General features: G+C 36.7%; 1 protein-coding gene across 1 annotated transcript; it reads left to right on the top strand.

Moving 5' to 3' along the window:
- The first annotated feature begins 781 nt into the window (after positions 1-781).
- LOC139140755 (sodium-dependent glucose transporter 1A-like) lies at positions 782-18,287 on the top strand. Its single transcript, XM_070710150.1, has 5 exons — positions 782-888; positions 3,047-3,267; positions 7,943-8,228; positions 9,728-10,372; positions 13,400-18,287. The coding sequence occupies exons 2-5, from the start codon at positions 3,082-3,084 to the stop codon at positions 14,497-14,499; spliced, it is 2,217 nt and encodes a 738-aa protein (XP_070566251.1). The 5' UTR covers positions 782-888; positions 3,047-3,081; the 3' UTR covers positions 14,500-18,287.
- The last annotated feature ends 2,796 nt before the right edge of the window (positions 18,288-21,083 follow it).

Below are 21,083 nucleotides of genomic sequence, written 5' to 3'. Positions count from 1 at the left end.
CCGGTAGAGGGCGTGGGGAAATATAGGGTCAGGTACCGGCTATTGTAAACATGGACGCTATTGGGTTAAAAAAAACAAGCTGTGATTGGATGAAAGTAACACTTGTAACTTTTTCTCATGTTTCTTGGGTTTTGCACTTTCAGGCTCACTTGACACCAACTTCTTGTTTGTACCACAAAGCCGTGGAGGTAGAAAGAAAGACTTTTTACCTCCATGATTTAGCCACTATGATTTAGCACACCTCTTGATACTTTCAGAACGTCGACATGATGCCTGGCATTTTTCATGAAATTCGGACACCATTCTATCCATCGAAATCAATCGTCGTTCACAGTTCCAACAAAGTTTGCTTTCAATTAGCTGTGATATCGCAGCAGTACTTGTGGCGTGTATCGAACGTGCTCTGGTCATTGGGTCACGCCACAGTCCGCGATGACCTCAATGACCCTAGCGCGTTCGATACACGCCACAAGTACTGCTGCGATATCACAGCCAGCCTTCAATCACCTCTATTTCCCCGTACTTCTGGATTATCCTTTCAGTTTATGTTTCCCGTCTCGTGTGCCAATGTTTTTGGTTCGGATACCAGTGTTCGAACATAATTCTGATCCAGTCGAATTTTGACCGGCGTTTTCATGGTAGCAGCCATATTTGTTGTAGCATGTTCTGTCAGGTGACTAACCTCCGCCATCTTGAACAAAATTCTGTTCAAGATGGCTACCCGGTACCTGACCCTATATTTCCCCACGCCCTCTACCGGGGAAATGGGTCAGGGAACCAGACTACATGAATGCGAGTTCGGAGGTCGTAGTGACGTAGATAACCTTGGTAGTTATTTTTTTTCCTGGTTTACAACAAACTTGATTCACCCCGCAAGGAATTCAACAGGTACGTAACATAAGCTTGAATTTGATACGCCGTTGCGGACAAACGCGTTTCGCGTCCGAAAAACGGTGACAAAACCCAAAAGTAGGGAGGAGCATGGTACAGATGCCACTCTGTTCAGTTGTCCGAGCTTGTACGTGAATTGGCGCTCCAATACACATTTGTAAACGTTTGTACGTGTCATCATAATGTGACAGCGTGTCATCAGAGTTCTGCTGACTAAAATTGTGCCCCCCTGAAAAGTGTAGGACAGCTGTCTCATCGTTGCAAGCCATAAAAATACGCGCATTGCTCATTTTGTCAGAATTTCTTCATTCAAAGCAAACCGGACAAGGGCGAGCATCAGGATAATAATTCACTTGTTACTCTTGTTGAAGTTTTTAATGTAATATGTTATGGCTCGACAAGGACTTGAAAAAAATCGATTGTGTTGCGATGAGACCAAAGTTACATGAACTATTTTCGTGCTAATGCACCCTCTACCCATATCACACACATAGACGTAAAAATACGCCCATGATCACAACTACGAAATGTGGTAGCATATTGTATCATATGAATTTATGCATCCAGTAAGCAAGATTCCCCGAGTAGCTAGCTCATTACGTCATCATCGGTACACGTGTTAATTTTTTAAAATGATTATAATACACAGTGCCTTTATGATGGAGCATGGATGTAAAAAATCTATTTTTTACATCCATGGATGGAGACACAAGGGTTATTATAGGTCCCGAAACAGCGATAGGCATAGTGGCATGTAATATCATGGACTTGGTGGTAATATCAACACAAGGGTGCCAAAACATTAATCGCCCGAGTCACACATATTTTGTCGGATCTGATCTCGTTCTACATCCGTGAATAAGAACATGTTTTTGATTTGAGAAGTAACCTCCCCTGCCCTCTACGATGGAGCTAATCAGCTCTGTGCTTGTTCCTAATAAACAGCGTGGAGATGGTTATTACATGGAGGTACCATGGTTATTGCAACACTGAATGCAACATGCATAATTAATACTCAACAGTTTGCGATAATGGAACGTGGAGTGTTTATAAACAACACTCACAGCTGTTGATGCAATCTCGATGAGGTTTTCATCAAGAAAATGAATGTGTGTGGCAAGGACTATCGAATTTGAAATGAACAAAATGCAAAGTGTATATGAATATATAGTGTAGGTCTACAGTGATGAATTTTTAACAAAGACTGAAGTGTTTAGTAAGTTTTAACATACATTGATTCCCAGAAATTAAAGAAATCTTAAAAAATGTAGCTCACAAAGACTGCTATGGAATTTTGCGCCGATTATTTTTTGCGCCGATTATACGAGGCAGAATTTATCCAGAACCTTATCAAGCAGAAAAAGGTCTCTGTAGCTCGTACTTTCAACCTAACATTTAGATACATAGACGATGTTATTTCATTGAATAACTCTGAATTCAGTAAATATCTCGCTATGATTTATCCTCCAGAATTGGAGATTAAAGAAACTACAGAAACGGCCTCTTCTGCTTCATATCTGGACATTTTACTTGAATTTGACTCCAATGGTCACCTTTCTACTAGGCTATATGACAAGAGAGATGATTTCAACTTTAGTATAATTAATTTTCCACACCTCATCAGTAATATTCCACTCTCACCTGCTTATGGGGTATACATTTCCCAGCTTATACGATATGCAAGAGCATGCAGTTCATATGGTGATTTTGTAGAGAGACATGGCCATCTCTCTTTTAAACTGTTAAATCAAGGTTACACCAGAGCAAGACTTGTCTCTACATTCAAACGCTTTTTTGGCAGGTATCGCAAGCTGGTAGATAAATACAATATCTCTCTTCGACAAATGATCACTGATGGCATCGGTGACATTGGGCCTTAGTTAGTGACCACTACCTATCTGACTTACAGATTGATATATGGCGGGTGCCACATGTGGGGCAGGATGCGCTTACTATTTTCGAAACACCTGACATCACTTCTTGGTCTTTTGGCCAGAGGTCCATATATCTTTCTTTCATGAATTTGACTTTGTTTGTACCGTCTATTTACTGTCTGTTCTGTGCTGTTTTGTGTCTATGTTTACAACTATTGTCTTACAAATTTTGACCTAGTGTTATTGGATTATGGATTGGTATGATTGCGATTATTTGACAGGGATCAAGCAGACCAGCCCATAGAAGACCATCATCATGAGTAGAGGTCGTCCAGGAAACGATTATGATGATGAAGATGTCCTGTATGAACAGAACTCTGAAAGAGCTGATCAAAGGACGCTGTTGGGGAATAAAGTTAAAACCAGTCCATCAAACACAGATGCAAAGGTTCCTCGTCGGTTTCTGAAAACATGTCTTCTTTGTGCTGGATTTTTGGGATTGGTAAGTAGTCTCTCTTTTAGCAGCTCCCATTTGCTACACATACACATACAAACACAGGCAGTCAAATAATTGCTAAGTCATTGTAGATTGATATACACTTTCATACTCAATAAACATACATATTAAAATTAGAAAGGTTGGTTTACGATGCTAAAATGGAGGAATTGGATCACTGGGCTAGAGCAATGCTTGCTTGGTTTGATCACCCAAAATACAAATTCATTGCTTCTGAGTTCACACAGTTCAAATATAATTATACCCAGTAAGCATACAAATGGAAATCATAAGGTCAATTTGCTGTGGTAATGATGAAGTAATGAATGGGACAGGCGTACCTCTCATACCTTTATTTAACATTGTAAACTGACCTTTACAATTTCAGTTTGTATATTAATTGAGTATAAACACATTCAAACCATGGGCTTAGCAATAATTCAAGGGCCTGTGATACAGATAGAACCATCAGGATTGGTAGATGCCACTGTGTAAATACATATGCAGACAGAGGTAGATAGATGGATAATGACAGTTTTGTAGTTTGTAGCATCCATCATAAATACTTGGTGGCACTTCTCAAAGTTAGTCACAAAATCCTTTTTGAAAGAGGCTAGTCTGAATCAAAATTTATTAAATATTTCAATTTTTTGTGCCAAAAAAATTGTATATGTCTGTTTCACACAAAACTCAAACAACTTTACCAGCTATCTCCTCAGTATTTGTGGTTAAGATGTACAATTGGTTATAAATGGAATTTCACTGTATTGGACATAGTGGTCAAATAAACATGAATCAAAAATTTTGAAAAATTGTCAAAAACAAAATACTTAGGAACTGCTGGTGCAATAGCTTTGATATTTATTGATAATTGGCCACAAATATGATAAAGAGTGCTGTTATGATTATTATAGACGCTATTATGGTGTATAACAAGCTGTGTATATATTGGCTTCAAAGGGCATGTTTCTGATTGGCATAGGATTGAAATGTGAAGTTGCTGTGATCCATTGATCAGTCTCTGCAGAAGTATGACCAGTATTGATTGCTGTCACTTCTCTAGAAACAAAGTGAAAGTGAAAACAAAATGCACTGGTTGTAAAATTTTGTCGATGTTTGTAATGAAACTCTTGTGAGATCAAATGTGAAAAAAAGTGAAAATAGCAATTTGTTATGCTCTAGGTGCAGATTCCATCATAAAAAGTCTAAAATATTATGCATCAACCACAGTTATTGGAAATTTTTCTTTGAAGTGTGAACTAACTGACTCTTGTTCTTGCAGCGATTTATTAGTGTTTACTTGTGTCTTTGGTCTTCCATGCATGAAGTTTGTTTAGATATTATAAAATCAATAAATTAAACCAGTCATAGCAATTGCAACTTTTGATTATTTTTTCACTGTATTTGTTGACAATGCCAACTGACAGTTTCTTCCTCTACTCCCCAAAACATGTTGAAACACCAATGATGCAGTTTACGCATGGGCATGTTTAGGCTTAGTGGACAAGCTTAATACAGAGGTCATGTATTTTAGTATACTTTTGCAAGTAGAACAAGAAACTGTAGTTGACATTACAAACAAAAATTGCCAACAAAATCATATAATATTACAATTGTTGCCCCTCTTATATGATAGATTAGTATCTATTCTAATTATTGTGAGAAAAGTTGGGCAACGTTTCAAGATTTCATATCTCATGGAAATTATACAGTTCCTTTCATTGCAACTGTACATATTTAAATGCTTATCAAAATAGAATATGTTTATCAGTTAGAAATGTAGGAATACAAACATCGTAAAAAAATTCAATATGGTACTTGTAATTTATTCCACTTCTGAATTTTAGAAATTCTTGAAATAGAACGCCCCTCTGGGACAGATATACTAGATATTTGGAATCTCAAACTGTTACAATTCTATTCTGATCTGCCTGGGCTTACTGGGGATTCATTTTAAAGATTTTCTTTGAGAACAATTTTCACCGAGTCATTGTTTTTGAAAATCAAAAATTTTATTTCCTCATAGAGTTAATACAGGGATTAGACCATTTTGAATTGCAAATATTGATAAAATTTATATTAAATAATTTATTTCCCCATTACCAAATTTTACACTTTGGCCCATTATTTTTATTCTTGATTTGGTAAGGGAATAGTCGAAAGTTTCCATTAGGAAAGTTTGAGCAAAATTTTCAGAGTGCTTACTACCCTTAGTATAGAATGTAATCCAAGCATATATCTTTATACAAATTCGGAAAATAGATTTTTACAAAAATACTGTTAAACATTTATTTTAGCTAGCATCCTTTTTTTAGCAAAGTTAGCTAAGTCTGTCACTGCACTAATTTAAGATGCCACTATGTTTCACGTATTTGCTATGGTTAGGATGTCTTTGTAGCAGAATTAAAATGTGCTAATTGCAATGAACATCTGAAATCGCTAAAAAAGCATGCGGCTCATTCAAAGTGTTTTACAGTATTACATACCATGGGTAGTAGTTTGTCTCTGCAAAACGCTGTCAATGGGAAATGAAATTTTTATTATTGTAATGTTGGTTTAAGCTTCAATTGGTATTGCTGTTACTATATAAAAATATCACAGTCTCCAAGAAATAGAAGTATTTGTTTGAATGATACAACTTGAAAATTATTTCTTTAAAATCCAATACAATCATGATGCCCATTCCTTTGAAAGCACTTCAATAGTTAGATCTGAAACTGGTAACCCATACCAGTGTTAGATATCTTTGGTCTTCAGCTGGTGCAATATGCAACAAATTTTGATGGGACAAATATTTGTAATATTGAGGGATTGTACCATATTTCCTTTTCGTTATTTCAGTCCCCGTTGTTTACAGGTCATATGTTAAAAAAAAAGCTTTCTCATGGTACCTAACAATTGATTGTTTGCTCACACCACTGAGTAATGGATGAGTTCACACAATGAAATGTCACAGATGTCTGGATATTAATTTAGCATGATAGCATTCAGTGAATGGCAACAGGTCTTATTCCTGGTAGCATCATAATTCTATAATTAAAATGCAAAAATAAATAACGCAGAAATTTTTGAAGAGAATTTTGGATCACAATGAGCAGTACATATCTTGTGTAGTCATAGGATGTTATGATATGCATTCATGATTATTACAAATCTGATATTACAAATCTGAAGGTGTGTTATTAACCCTTTGAGCACTGTAATTTTTTCCTGCCAAAAATTTGGTGCGACATTTTACCAATTTTATGAAGTTTTATGTAATTTTTTTATAATTTTGGACCAAATGGACATCACATTACACTGACTACAGATTTTTAGCAAAATTTTAGCAAAAATTAGGAAAAAATTGACTGGTGTACATATGATAAAGGCATCAAAATTTGACTTTGATGCTCAAAGGGTTAGGTATTATTAAGTTTACTTTGACAAATTCTCTACCAACAGAAGAAATTCTAAGCAAACTCTGCCGTTTCTATTTCTCAAACCTGTTCTCATCCGAGTCCATTCTCAGCTTGCAGGTATAGCTGCTACTGATTGTAACGCAGGGTCAGGCCAAATTTAACCTCTCTAAACTTCTATGTCTGTGGCTCTAAAAAACACACTACATGAAGCAGATCAAATGCTTTACAAGATCGGGGGCATTCTTATTCAGCTTGAGAGAGACTAGTGAAGAATTGATTGATCATACAACTTTTTACTGTGGTTTTAGAGAAGTAGCTTTTTTTTAGGGTTGTCTGTGTCTGATGGTAAAATTCTGTCCAAACACAAGGTTCAAGAATTTGACTAGCTTACATATTAACAAATCAACAGATATGTACTGACAAACATTAATGACTGCTGCTAGCAGAATCTAAAGGAGATAACTGATCTTCATGTTATGATATTGTAATGCGATAATGCACTTTCAAAGTTTTACTAGAGATTGCATTTCTTGTGCTCTGTCAATGCCCATACAGGTACGTGAACGTATATGTTCCAAATCGTTAATTAACCCTTTGAGAGCAAAGACAATTTTTGTTACCTTTATAAAATATAATGCAGACAATTTTTTCTTCAGATCCATGCAGTTTTTTCAGGTTTGTTCCAAAATTTTGATCAAAAACTGTAGCTGATGAAAATTTATGGCCATTTGGTTCAAAATTATCAAAAATTAAAGAACATTCACAAAACTTGGTAAAATTTTGCACTAAGATTTGAGAGGGGGGATAATTACTGCACTCAAAGGGTTAATATGTGACAGTGGGGAGATGATTTGTTTGCCACAAGACACTCTCCTCAAGGTCACAAACTATGAATATAAACACTTCACACAGCTGCCTTATAGCTTATTTCAGCACATCCAATTTCTTCTCTCCAATGGAAATAGTTTACAATAATTAGAGAAAGTTTACTATTGAAAGTACACTTGATTTTCATCAAACTCCCAGTACAGTCCAAACTTATCTGATATTTTCCTTTCGATTACATTTCAATCTCACCAATAGTTTGATCATGAATGCAACACCAAAATTACACTCACCATTGTTTGTTATTTTGAACTTAAATCCCTGTAGGAGATGCTATGAATAGATTTCAGATATTATACTACAAAAATTCAACCCCCAAATGAAAAAAAAAACATTAATGAAAACGAACAGCAATGTCTACAACTTTTGACATTAATTCACTGTTATCTTTGCAGGGTCTGTGCACAGCTATCCTTGGAACATCCTTACTAGACCTGCGGAGCAAAGCCAACGGAACATTACAACAGATGTTTTACGTTGTTACAGCCCGTAACGTTGGCGTTCTGATAGGATCACTGGTGTCAGGCCACTGCTTTGATCGATTCGATCACAATTTCTTGATGGCGTCATCGTTGCTTGGTCTGGCTGCATTTGGTGCCATGGTCCCGTGGTGTAACACCATGATCTTACTGTTCACAGCTGTGGCTCTCTGGGGTATAGCCATTGGATTTTTAAATGCCGGTCAGTTTGTAGCAAAAATTTCTGTAACTTTTTCAGTGATGAATTTAGAATGTGGCATAGCGTCATTGATGTGAAATGTCCTCAAATGATGCATAAAAAATACATAAGGTGGCCTGAATGGTTCCTGTAAAAAATGTGAGAGTGTAAAGTGTTGGTGACGTGGTTCTACAATCCTGGATTGAATGCTGGTTTTTTTCCTCTTAGGACGTTTTAAAAGAAAGCGCTACACCTAACAAAGTGAGAATTTTAGAAATGGGGAAGGAGACTAAAATTTGAGGAGGGTATGGTATTTACATCGGTAAAAATGTATGTGAAGATTTTGAATTTACAATGCTGAAGCTTGGGAAAATGAAAAGAGTGATTCTTTAAAATTTTCTTTTTCTTGCTTATTGTGAAATTTTTTGAATGCCCAAAGTCATATTTAATGTACAGATATTGCAATGTGTGCTATTTTGAATAAGTGGATTGGTCCTTCTGTTTCATTAACCCGTTACCTGCCAGGCAGCATCACTTCTCCATCAGCCAAGTCAGTGAAAAGCAGTATTGAGCCAAACCATACATATTTCAACCCATTTGGCTTGGTCTGTTCCAACGGCTTTAATCCATAAAAATCATGTTTACAGTATCTGTGATTTCAGGGCCTTTCAAATGTTCAGATTTTTTGTTAAAATGCACCAAAAGTGACATATTGTGCTTCACTAGTTTTAATGAACTTGACCTGATGATGAAATATGAATTCGGTAGGTAAAAGGGTTAAGAACTGGTAAATTGTTGAAAAGATATCAAATACTTGTTTCAATCCCATCGTTTTTTGTAACAACTTAGCATTAGATGTCAAATCATACGCGCAATTCAGTCGTTCTGGAAAAATAATTAAAGACATGAAAGACTGTTGTTCTCATGTAGGAAATGCTATGAGCTTAACCTGAATGCATATAAAGAATGTAACATTTATCAAAAGTTTGTACATTCCTTGCCTCCGTGTATTCTCCAATGACAATACTTTGGATTTAAATATATTTCTTATGAACCCTTTTACCACCATTTTTTTGCCCAAACCTATTATTGTCAATGGTAAGACTCAGAGAGTGTGGACCTGTTTACAGGGAATTTGGAAGAACAGGTTAACATCTAAACTGTCATTCTTTGACAAGTCATGATTTAAGCAATAATGTACCCCCTTCCAGGCCATAATGGACAAAAGCAAACGTGACATAATGTATGAGGCAAAGTCAAGTTTATCAAGGAGTGCAAAGTTTGCTTGAGTCCATTATGGATCAGGAGGGGTTACATTATTGCTATTATTTTATAGTTTTGGTGACGCCAGTGAATTTGTAGTTGTACAAAACACCTACGGCCACAATGCTGGATAATTGGATACATTATCAGTAATAATGTGGCGGGAAGACATCACAAATTCACTGGTATTGACAAAGCTATAATATAGTCTTTGATAAGCTTAGAGTAATATCTTACATACTGTATGTTTTTTGTTTCAGGTGGTAACATATTTTGTGTCAACCTTTGGGGAAAGAAGACCGGTCCATTTGTACAGGCGCTTCATTTTAGCCTTGGTGTTGGTGCATTAATCGCACCATTTATAGCAGAACCATTCGTTGCCTACAACCAGTTGCAGTCGAACGGCACCAACGTCACAGACAACCACTTGCACAGACCGCATCTTCCGTGCTGGGTGAACACAACGGTTCTGGCCATGTCAGAGAAGACCCACAGCAAACGGTCGGTCTTTGAGGACGTCGGTTGGATGATTGACACCTATCACCTTGACGAAGACGACGTCAAGAACCTGAACATGTTGAACAGTGATGTGGACAGTGGCTACCATGCACGTCATTTAATGGAAGATAAAACAGGTGGATCTGGGGAGGAGCAGGAGTCGGACGATGCAACAGTTGTTACAGGCACTATGGGCAGTACGAGTACTGAGATAGTAACAGAGAAGCCTGGCACAACTATACAGAGTACAGAGACACAAACCACACAAAGAGCGAAGACCAGTGCAAAAGATGACAAGGCAACAACACCAGGGAAACCAGAAATTACGGAGGAACTCTCAACAACGCAAAGCAATGATAATTCAAGTGAAAGTGATTCTTCAGACACGATGACCAGCAAGATCAAAGGTCTGCTGAACACTGTGACCAAGTATATTCCACACGCCTCACAGATTCAAAAAGCCTACATGATCATAGCTATGTACAATGTTGCCGTATCGATACCATTTTTTGGTTTTTCTGTTCTGGTCCTCGGTTCCTAATCTTCGCAAAAAGAGCCGCGATAAGCACTGGTACAGATGGATCGTCAGAGGACGGGAAGAAAGTTTTCCGTTTCATTTTGCTGATAGCATTGTTTCTTTTCTTCTTCCTGTACAAAGGCATTGAGGAATCATTTGGGGCGTACATCTACACATTTGCTAAATGTATCCAGCTTGAGTTCTCATCACTAAACGCTGTACACTTAAATGCTGTATTTTGGGGTACCTTTGCACTGGGAAGATTGCTGGCAATATGCATAGCTACGTTCTTACATCCTAAAGTTATGTTAATACCCAGTATGGTTGGAATGGTTGTCTCTCTGATATTGCTGGCAGTGCTTGGGAACACTAACAGTGGTGCATTATGGTCAGGCACAGTCTTGCTTGGATTATCAATGTCCTCAGTCTTCCCAGCAGCCATTGCATGGGCAGAGAGGTATATACTGCTGACAGGAAAGGCAGTGGCATCTTTCTTTATCTCATCGTCTGTTGCCGGGATACTAATTCCATGGTTACTAGGAATGCTGTTCCGGTTGGAGGGTATCACAGTATTAATGAAGCTTCTAATGGCCCTCGCTGTAGCGCTCTTTCTACTCTATATCATTATGCAAATTTTAGCTTCGAGAAAGGGTGAACGACCTAGTTCTTCATTGCCAGATGATAGTACAAAACAGCTTTTGAGTGCATTAGAGGAGGAAGTAGTGGAATTGGAAAACATGGCGGCAAACAACAATCCTCTTAGAAAAAACCGCCGAGGAGGTGATAAACATAAACTGTCACAGGCTATTAGAGAATTAAACAAAGATTCTAAAAATGATTAATATTCCTATGTTGGTTAGGTTTTGTCACCGAGTAGAAACTATGGATACAAAATGATTTTTTTGTACAGCATTTGTGACATTGAGTGACAAGGGACAGGGCAGATTGTCAGCATTGCATGTTGGGGTGATTCTGTGATTCTTCATGTATATATTAATTGCTATTGTTCCCTGTCAAACTATCTATTGTTTGTCAAATATGGCTTTTTAATTGTAAGACCTCTTTTTTTTCTGTCATTATCACCATCTCAAGTATTTGACATACAGTATGCCTCTGTAGTCACGTGATCATGCTTTTGCCATTTTCACCGAGCTGAATATACATTTTGGTGTAGTTTTGGGGTTGGACATACTTTTTCTGTTGTTTCCAGGGTTGGACAAACGGGTTTGCCACCGTCACTCGTGCACACATTTTGCTTCTTGTGCCACACTCAACAAAGTTTTTGCCATTTTCACCAGCTTCTGACCATAGTCTATGATTGTATCGTCAGTTCAAAATACAGTTTAACCGTTTGCACCTTTTTGAACAGTTTTGCCATGGCCATTTGCAATTGCCAAGGATGGCACTGCCTTGTAAAAGTCATCTTTCCATCCCATCAGGCTTTAACCCTTTCACCCCAGTTCCCTGTGTACAGGTCCAACTTTACCATAGAAAACAATGGATTTGGGACAAACCATGGTGGTGAAAGGGTTAAAGATCAGTGAAATGTAGTATTCAGTACACCCCCTGTAATTGTTGAAGATTTCTGAGCAATATGAATTTATTTTAAAGTGTTTGCCATGCAGCAGCTCCATGCACTCGCACGTGTGATGGTGTGAAAGGTTTTTTCTAGAGTCGCAAATGACTCAGTGCGATAGTGGCATGTCATTTCAGCCTAGACACTGCGGAGATTCTTAGTAAGCATCTAATGCATGGTTATCAAAGCATGAAAAATAGCATTGCTAGTATACTAGACTTAAATGAATAAAGCAAACATTTGCTTTCACTGTCAATTTAGATTAAGTACAGAATGTGTTGTAACATGTAGTTCATATATGTTGTCGAGGTTGACAAAATTTTACTCGTGTGAAAGAGTATTAATCACAGCAAATATAATTTTAATTGTCTTTAATCAAGTTGTTCACCATAGGTAATCAATTAGAGGGGCCAGTTGTGGTAGCTTTCGATGATTTTTCCCCTGTTTTTGTTTTTAATGTCAACTACAATTTCTTGTTCTACTTCCAAAGCATGTTGAAATACACAGTATTTAGCTTGTCAACTCAGTCTGTACAAATGTAGACTGCATTGTTATTGCTGATAAGTGACTTCTCGTCTGGACTAGAATTCAAATGTAAACAATAACATGCATTTTACATCTATAGATCTATGTTGACAAGCCAAATGGTGGGTGTTTCAACATGCTATGGGGATTAGAACAAGAATGGCGATTGACATACAAAATAAAATTAGTGGAAAAAATCATTTAAAATTATAGCCTGGCCCTTCAATTTTGTTGTTTGTTCAATGAAGCAGTAAGACAAGCAATTGCGAAAGACAACTTGACAAAATTTATGACGTTCCATGCCATACTTTCACTTATACCTGAATGAAACCTTTATTTATTACGCAAAATGAATACATATATTTGTATACCAATAAAGTGTCAAAATTTTTTCCCCAAATCAAGCATTACAAAATATAGTATGGTATTACAGTTGTGTAGGAAAAAATTAGTACCGGTAGTATTCACAAAAGGCAAACTTTTGATAATTGACCATCAGTTTTCAATATTTGTTACACTGAAAAAACTAAACATCGCATGGATATTTATGAAGCTAAATTGAACATTCTTTGGCCATATTAAGAAAGTATGCTGTCACTAGTGTTTTTGTCAAGTTCTTAGATAGATGCATTTTAGAGTAGCAAAGATAGTGGCATTGTAAAATCCTCCCCTGGTTCAATTTATGATCAGGACATGGCAGTAAAAAAGAACTTAGTAACGGCTGTAGCACAATAATTAGCTCACTGTTTATGGTAAAAGCAGAGAATATCCGTGCCTTCTAACACATCCACAAAAAACAATTTCTTTTTTCCACAGTGGAAGAAACCACACATGGAGTGACAGACAGGCAAAACATTTCAAAGACAACAATTAATGGCACGGCAGAAGATGTAATGACGGCACAGAGTAACCAGAGTTCAAATGCAAGTGATTCTTCAGACACGATGACGAGCAAGATCAAAGGTCTGCTGAACACTGTGACTTATTACATTCATCACACATCACAGATTCAAAAAGCCTACATGATCATAGCAATGTACAATGTTGTCATAGCGATACCATTTTTCTGGTTCTTCTATTCTGGTCCTGGGTTCTTCATCTTTGCGAAAAGAGCCGCAATAAGCACAGGGACAGAGGGAGCAGCTGACGAGGGGAGGAAAGTCTTCCGTCTCATTCTGCTGATAGCATTATTTCTTTTCTTTTTCCTGTACAAAGGCATCGAGGAATCATTTGGGGCTTACATCTACACTTTTGCTAAATGTATCCAGCTTGAGTTCTCATCGCTAAACGCTGTACACTTAAATGCTGTATTTTGGGGTACCTTTGCACTTGGAAGATTGCTGGCAATATGCATTGCTGCGTTCTTACATCCTAAAGTGATGTTAATACCCAGTATGTTTGGAATGGTTGTCTCTCTGATATTGCTGGCAGTGCTTGGGAACACTAACAGTGGTGCATTATGGTCAGGCACAGTCTTGCTTGGATTATCAATGTCCTCAGTCTTCCCAGCAGCCATTGCATGGGCAGAGAGGTATATATTGCTGACAGGAAAGGCAGTGGCATCTTTCTTTATCTCATCATCTGTTGCCGGGATACTAATTCCATGGTTACTGGGAATCCTGTTTCAGTTGCAGGGTATCACAGTATTAATGAAGCTCCTAGTGGCCCTCGGTGTAGCGCTCTTTCTGCTGTACATCATTATGCAAATTTTAGCCTCAAGGCAAGGTGAACGACCTAGTTCCAAAGGTCAGAATGATAACGCAAAACAGCTGTTGAGTGCATTGGAGGAAGAAGTAGTTGAATTAGAAAGCATTGCTGCAAATAACAATCCTTCAAAAGGTAAACAGAATGAAGGTGATAAACATAAGTTGTCACAGGCTATCAGACGATTGCACAAAGATTTAAAACATGATTAACTTTGTTTTCCTCATTTGACTTAATTTGAGCATCCAGTGTTGACCATTGATAAATGTACACTTAGGCCCCTGTGAGGGGAAGGCACACTGTTGGAGGCAAGGTTTGACAAGGATTGGAGACATAGATGGTATTTCTGTGGTAGTAGTGGTATGGTACACACTTAATCAATGGCTCTTTCCCACTGCTTGAAAGCGTAAACAGTGGAATGGAAGACTCTCCACTGTCTATGATCAAGGTTACATGTGGCGTACCAAATAAATGTATGGCTTTTGAACCACTATGCGGAAATTAAACTTTTGTTTAAGTTGCAGCTGTCACCAGCTTGAACATACAGTTTTATGTTTCTTATTGTAGTTGGCATGCTGTAGTGTTCTTTTTTGCCCTCTTCACCAGCTTGAATTGCATCTGTTGCCAGCTTCAGTTTTTACTCACTGTGTCAACATCCATACTGTAGCTTTTTTATTGGCTTTTCTTTTGCCATTGCCCTTGGCCTCTACCATGTACCAAGGATGACACTGCAGATGCTGAACAGTGCCTTCCATGAAGGATAACTTTCATGCTGTCCTTGCCATTACAGTCTAGTGTTTTATGTGTCTCTGTTTTTATGTGTGTGTTCCATAATTTAAACATAAAGTGCAGTGCATCCTCTATCATGTATGGATCTTGAGCGATGTTGGTCAAATAGTTTGAGACTGCTTTGAAATTTCTGTGAGTACGTATTATAGCAACGCATTTAATATGTGAACTCATTCTGTCATGGATAATCACCTTGAGTGTTAGGCATATCATTTTAGTGTAGGGGCTGCCTATCTTCCAGTTGTAGCTGTCAGATGTGGGATCAAGCCCGTGCCTGATATTTTATGGATGCAATATAAAAAACAGCCTTGTCTAAATTGCTCAAACATCCCCTGTTTTTCAGGGACATTTATGTATATACAATATAATTAGAAAACATTAACCAATCAGATTGGCTTACTGTTTTGTGAGCATATGCCCTCTATGATGTCATTGCATCTCATGAATATTTAATATCAATAGAAGTGTCCAATGGACCGGTCTGTTGTATGTATATGCACACACTGACTGGTTCAGAAATGTAATCTGTAAGTTATTACCGCAGCTGGGTCAGTCTAGAGCAGGGTGTACACTTTTAAAAAGTTTTCTAATACCTAGCCATGCATGCTACAAATGTGATTACGCCAGACTGAAATTGCAAAATGTTTAGTTCAAGTCCACTCCTATGGCAGTCATTGTCATCTTAACAAAAATATAGAATGTGTTTAATTAAGTGTGAAATGCAATGTATGCTACGCTGCCAAACTAAGATTCAACATTTACTCATGGGAGTAAAAGTTGAAATCTGTATTATTTGATTAACTGTATGTACTAGTTAATTCACTGTATTGAAATGATTAATATAGTTCTTTGTTCATGGAAGAGTAGTGTCAGGTATTTGTGATGTATATCAAGAAGTCAAGATTGCTCACGATGTGCAACCATGGTATCAGTACCATACTTTTCACCTTACGCCAATGAAGTATTAAAATGTTGATGTTGTATGAATGAGTATTCTATGTATGACTGCATTGCTAAGAAAAATTTGTCAAACCAAGTATTACACAGTATAGTAGTCACAACGACTCAATGTATCCTCTTCGCACAAGATAAACTTGTCTTTCAGTCATCAGTTTTCTCGGCAGCAAGAAAGCTATCACACTAGCATACAGATGGTTTCATGAACACAGTAATTTTCCTGTACAAAAAATCCACGATGTACTAGGTTTTTTCAGGTTTGTAGTTTTGCTTAGTCATAAAACTTTATGTAAACAGTGAGTACATGTATGCTATAAACAGCATTTTTGCTGAGGTCTATGGACATAAGCATCTTGATCAGTCAATCTTATAAATATTGCTTTGTTGCATTGATATACTGGGGCATTCAGGTACAAATGTGGTGTACGTGACACCAGCTGTTTCACAACCAACAATTGGCTCACTTTCTGTACTAAAATAGAAAATTTTGTTCTTTCGTGACATATCCACAAAAACAATTGTCCCAAAAATACTCAAGAATGTTTAAAATTTCAGATTTGATGTAAAAGTGTGATGTTCCATTATTCTTGAAAGAATATAATAAGACAATTGTCAATGATTTACTTGGTAAACACGACAGGATCAAGAAAGCTGTGATTTTATCCTAATAGGTTTATTTAGATGAAATCAAAAATTTGTTTTTGAAGGAGATCTACTTCTTTTGTGACCGTCACTGTAAAAAGACGGTATATATCGTCAGAAAAAATTCATGTCTTTTTTATAAAGTCCTAAAATGTTGGACTTGTTATAATCATCATCATATTCAGTCGCATTATCGGTACATATTCATGATTTTTGACAGTATATATTTCCTGGTAGTTTGTTGTCCTTGAGATTTTTTTATCAAGGAACTGCAGACTGTTTTTAGTCGCGTATGGATACTTTATTGGACAATTCTACTTTTCACAGTCAAATAGCAAAGTCAATTTTAAAAAATAATGAACTAGGGGGACTTCAGGATGCCCCCTAACTCACAACATCTGAATTCTTTGAAACAGTTTGGGAATTTCTGGGCATTTTTTGCCCTATACCTGTAATATGTAACATGTAAAATCTTTTACATCAAAGAGACTTTCTTGAATCATTTATGTTTCAGTTTAGCTTAGAGGACCTACCATTGAACTGGAACTATTAGATTTGCTTATCCTAGGTCTTTTTCTGGTCAACTTTACACTTTTTTCTTGTTTATTCTCACTTTGTTGACAAATCCTGTAATTAATTTAGATTCTGTACTTTAAATCTACTGTAGTGTACAAGGTATTTTCAGGTCGAAATATTGCTTTAATTTTTCTGTCATTTTGTATCTCTGTATCTTTTACCTTTTTTCAATATAACCTGTTCACCCCAAATTTCCTGTGAACAGATCCATGTTCACCATTGTGAACAATTCGTTTGGGCAAAACCATATGGTGGTGAAAAGGGTTGAGCAAAGCTATGGATTACAAACATTTCAGAATTTATTTGAGATAAAAATGTGCATCATGACCATGAATCTTTGTTGCTTGCCTGCTTCTGATCAATTGAAGGATTGTTTTGAATTCAATGAGGTATTGCTTTACACTCAAAGTTGTTTTATACTGACGGAGTTTAAGATTGTTGAACTGTCTTTCACTGTTAATGTTAATCAGAGTCCCCTGAAAAGTCTTCCAAAGAGTAACAATGTAGTGTGCTTTATGAGAATATTTAATTTATCATTAAGAGAAAAAATTCTAATATGTAATCAAGTAAAAAAATCACAGTCACTCTACAAAAGTGCAGTTGTAAACATATTAGTATTCTTGTTCCATTGACATTTTCGATTGTTTCCGCGGAATCACTATTACTTCTGTTTTTGAAGAAAATAAAACTTTCCAGTGCTCATTAAACAGACCTGGATTGGCTTAGGTCTGTTGGTGGTTTTTCAGTTTTTGTAAAGATAGAGTACACATATAGTGGATGTAGAACTTAATTATCACAAGTCGCATATGACAGTGAGGTTTGAACTTTTCCAAATTTGAAGTTTGAAATTCTTGCCGGGGAATATCTTGAAACTTTTCTACTCCAAGATGTATGATTCTGTCCAATGTATCTGGAAGAAATATTGATTTGCATTGTAATTTTTTTGTCTTTTGCAGTACTTTTGTCTACACGGAAAATGTGTTTGAGTATATTTTTATGCATACTCTTGAAGGGGCAATAAAAGTGTTTATACTGACCTTTGATTTCAATGTCTGATTGTAATTTCCCTCCTCCAGTAAATTCTAGCATGGAAGTTTTAATTTCATGGATATTGTTTTTAGTCCTAATGGATAAAGTCCAGGGGACTTTAATTTGGTTGTGTCTGTTCACGCAAATTTCTAAGAGATGCCTGGAGCAATTTCTTTCAAACCTGGTACAAGGATTGCTCCCTATGCCATTCATATGCACATCTATTTGTTTTGTGACACAATCCAATATGACCATCATTTTCCTAAATGCTTTCCATATTCATTACCCAGGGGGGACTATGTCATTGACAGTGACATGTGTTTAATGTTAACACTGTTGCTTAGTGATAATGGTGTGTCCTGCACATCATGAATTTAGCAGTTACTCTGAAATGGCTTTGAATGCAGATTGAAATTCATGGAGAACAGCAGCCACTCACCTGGGCATGTCACTTCAAAAACATGCTGCCTGCCCAAGCAAAATAGTACGTACTTATTATCACTATGTCTTGCATACTATACAGCCAGTATACCAGGCCTTACATCCCAGTACACCAAAGATATTTCCACCTGTCCATCGGGCAGGTACTGGTTTTAAAGTGAACATTTTCAACAGCCTGGTGGAAAATTTACCCTCCCCAGGCTAGCAGTTTAATTCTTTCTGAAACTGCTTTGAGTGGAGTGATGATTTTTGATTCACATACACAGTAAAGAAACATAATGACAAAAACTAACTATATATGTCTGCTGTATTCATCTACAGATGTTGGGAAAAATAGTGAAAATTGAAACTGCCAGATGGGTAAATGTTTGTTTCCATCTTGTATATCAAATGCCACCTGACAATGACATCAAGCCATCGAGTTTTGTAATAAAACACTATTGAATGTTGACAGTCACTCCACAAGGCTGTAGGAAGCCAATTACTAGTACTATGATATCTTTGTTTTGTTTGAACATTTTTCAATTCACTCTTAGTTTGGATCATACACTTCACTGGGTAGCCACTTATTATAAAACCTGTATCAGTCCGAAACCATACATTAACCCATTTCAGGTCAAGTCATTTACTATCAGTATGCAAATCAAGGTACCCAGGACATGACTTGTATGTGTTAATTGCTGCAACACTACCAGTATCATTCGGGTCACTGGGTTAAACACAGAATTCAAATGGACCATGGTACAACGAAGCCATGAGCACAAAGGCGCATAGAAATATGTTCCCATATGCATTTGTACATGTCCGTTTGTTGGTACCAGCATCACCTGATCTCACTGACGAACGTAATGTCATTTTGCGTCCTGTTTATTGCAGTGTAGTTATTGATGAAGCATGTCTGCGCATGTCCAGCAATTACAAATCTGTATAAATCTCTATAAAATTTTACAGGATTCTGTGTAAAATGATAACATTTTGGTTTCAACCTTTGACATGATATTGACAGATGAACCAGATACAAAAGGGTTAGATAAAGTAACTGCACAAAATGCACTTCATTCAGTGAAGCTTGATTCAAAATAGGAATGATAAATATACATCTGTAATAGTCTGTGCACAGAATGACATCTGCCCCCCCCCCCAACAGTATGCAAATTATATGCAAATAAGCATCATATGTGGCTTAATTGGCATCAGCTTGTGAATATTATGTGATTTCAATGGCAACCAACTGGTTGACGTCAGCTATAATTACATATTGACACGCCAGAATTATTTTGGTAGCACAGCTTTTCCTGGTAATCACATCAATGTGGTTGCTTTGTGTACAATTCACTTTCTATGGGGTGTCATTTTGAATATGCATGGAAAATTTACCTATCCTACATTCTACACATTCAATAGTTTCTATTCTATGGTCTTACATTTGTATTAGAGCTGTAGTTTTTGTCTAGCTAATCATCTGAAGAAATTTACATGGAACAACAAATGGAATCTACCTTTGTGCAGCAGAGCCATAATCATCCAATTGGGGATAAGAAACAGGCCCCAATGATCTACCAACGTCCTATGGGGACTATCTCACAATGAATTACCAGCAATTCTGTTTGATTTGTACCATTGAAGGTTACTTTTCTTATAACTTTTTAACCTTCTGCATATCAGCAATAATGTAAAGCATCTAAATAATTGTTTAAATATATCTAGTACATTTAGATATTTCAGTAAAAAGTTAAAAATAACTGTTAAATAACCAAAAGATCACATTCTGCAGGTACTGCAAATGCCATTTTGGGTATCAAGTTATGATAAATTGAAGCTGTCATTCTCTGAAAAAAGTTAGCATAATTTTTTTGTCATTTCCATCGGGAAAATATATCTTTCTATTCAAGAAACAGGTACAACCAGTCTGCCTACTTTCCAACACATTCTGTATGGCTGAAGACACAATCAGTGGAAAATTTTTACAAAACCGCTATGTCCTCTCTCAATCATGCATATTTTCCAAATTGTTTAAAATAAAATTTAGAAGAATGGTGTGCTTAAAAGTATGTTTTCAGAATTTCAAAAAATAGTCTATAAATTTGTCTACACAGGGGAGCCATGTTAGACTTCACTGAGGAAACTTCAATGGTATAAATTACAATGACTCATGGTATACATCTAGTACTGTGTATCTGTACAGGAAATTGTGACAAATATCACAACCAGACATCTGGTAGGTAACATTGAAAAGTCACCTCTCCAAGAACTGGTAGTATCTGCCAAATAATTACCGGTATTTCTAAGACTTTGTATCCTATAACCTGCTTTGTTAAACATTTTCTTGCCCAGTATTTCTGCAACTACGTTTGGAGATATC

The sequence above is a fragment of the Ptychodera flava genome, chromosome 9 (assembly GCF_041260155.1).
Source record: "Ptychodera flava strain L36383 chromosome 9, AS_Pfla_20210202, whole genome shotgun sequence".
NCBI classification, from domain to species: Eukaryota; Metazoa; Hemichordata; class Enteropneusta; family Ptychoderidae; genus Ptychodera; species Ptychodera flava.
Note: the sequence above shows the minus strand (reverse complement) of the source record. Positions and strands in the feature narration are given on the sequence as shown.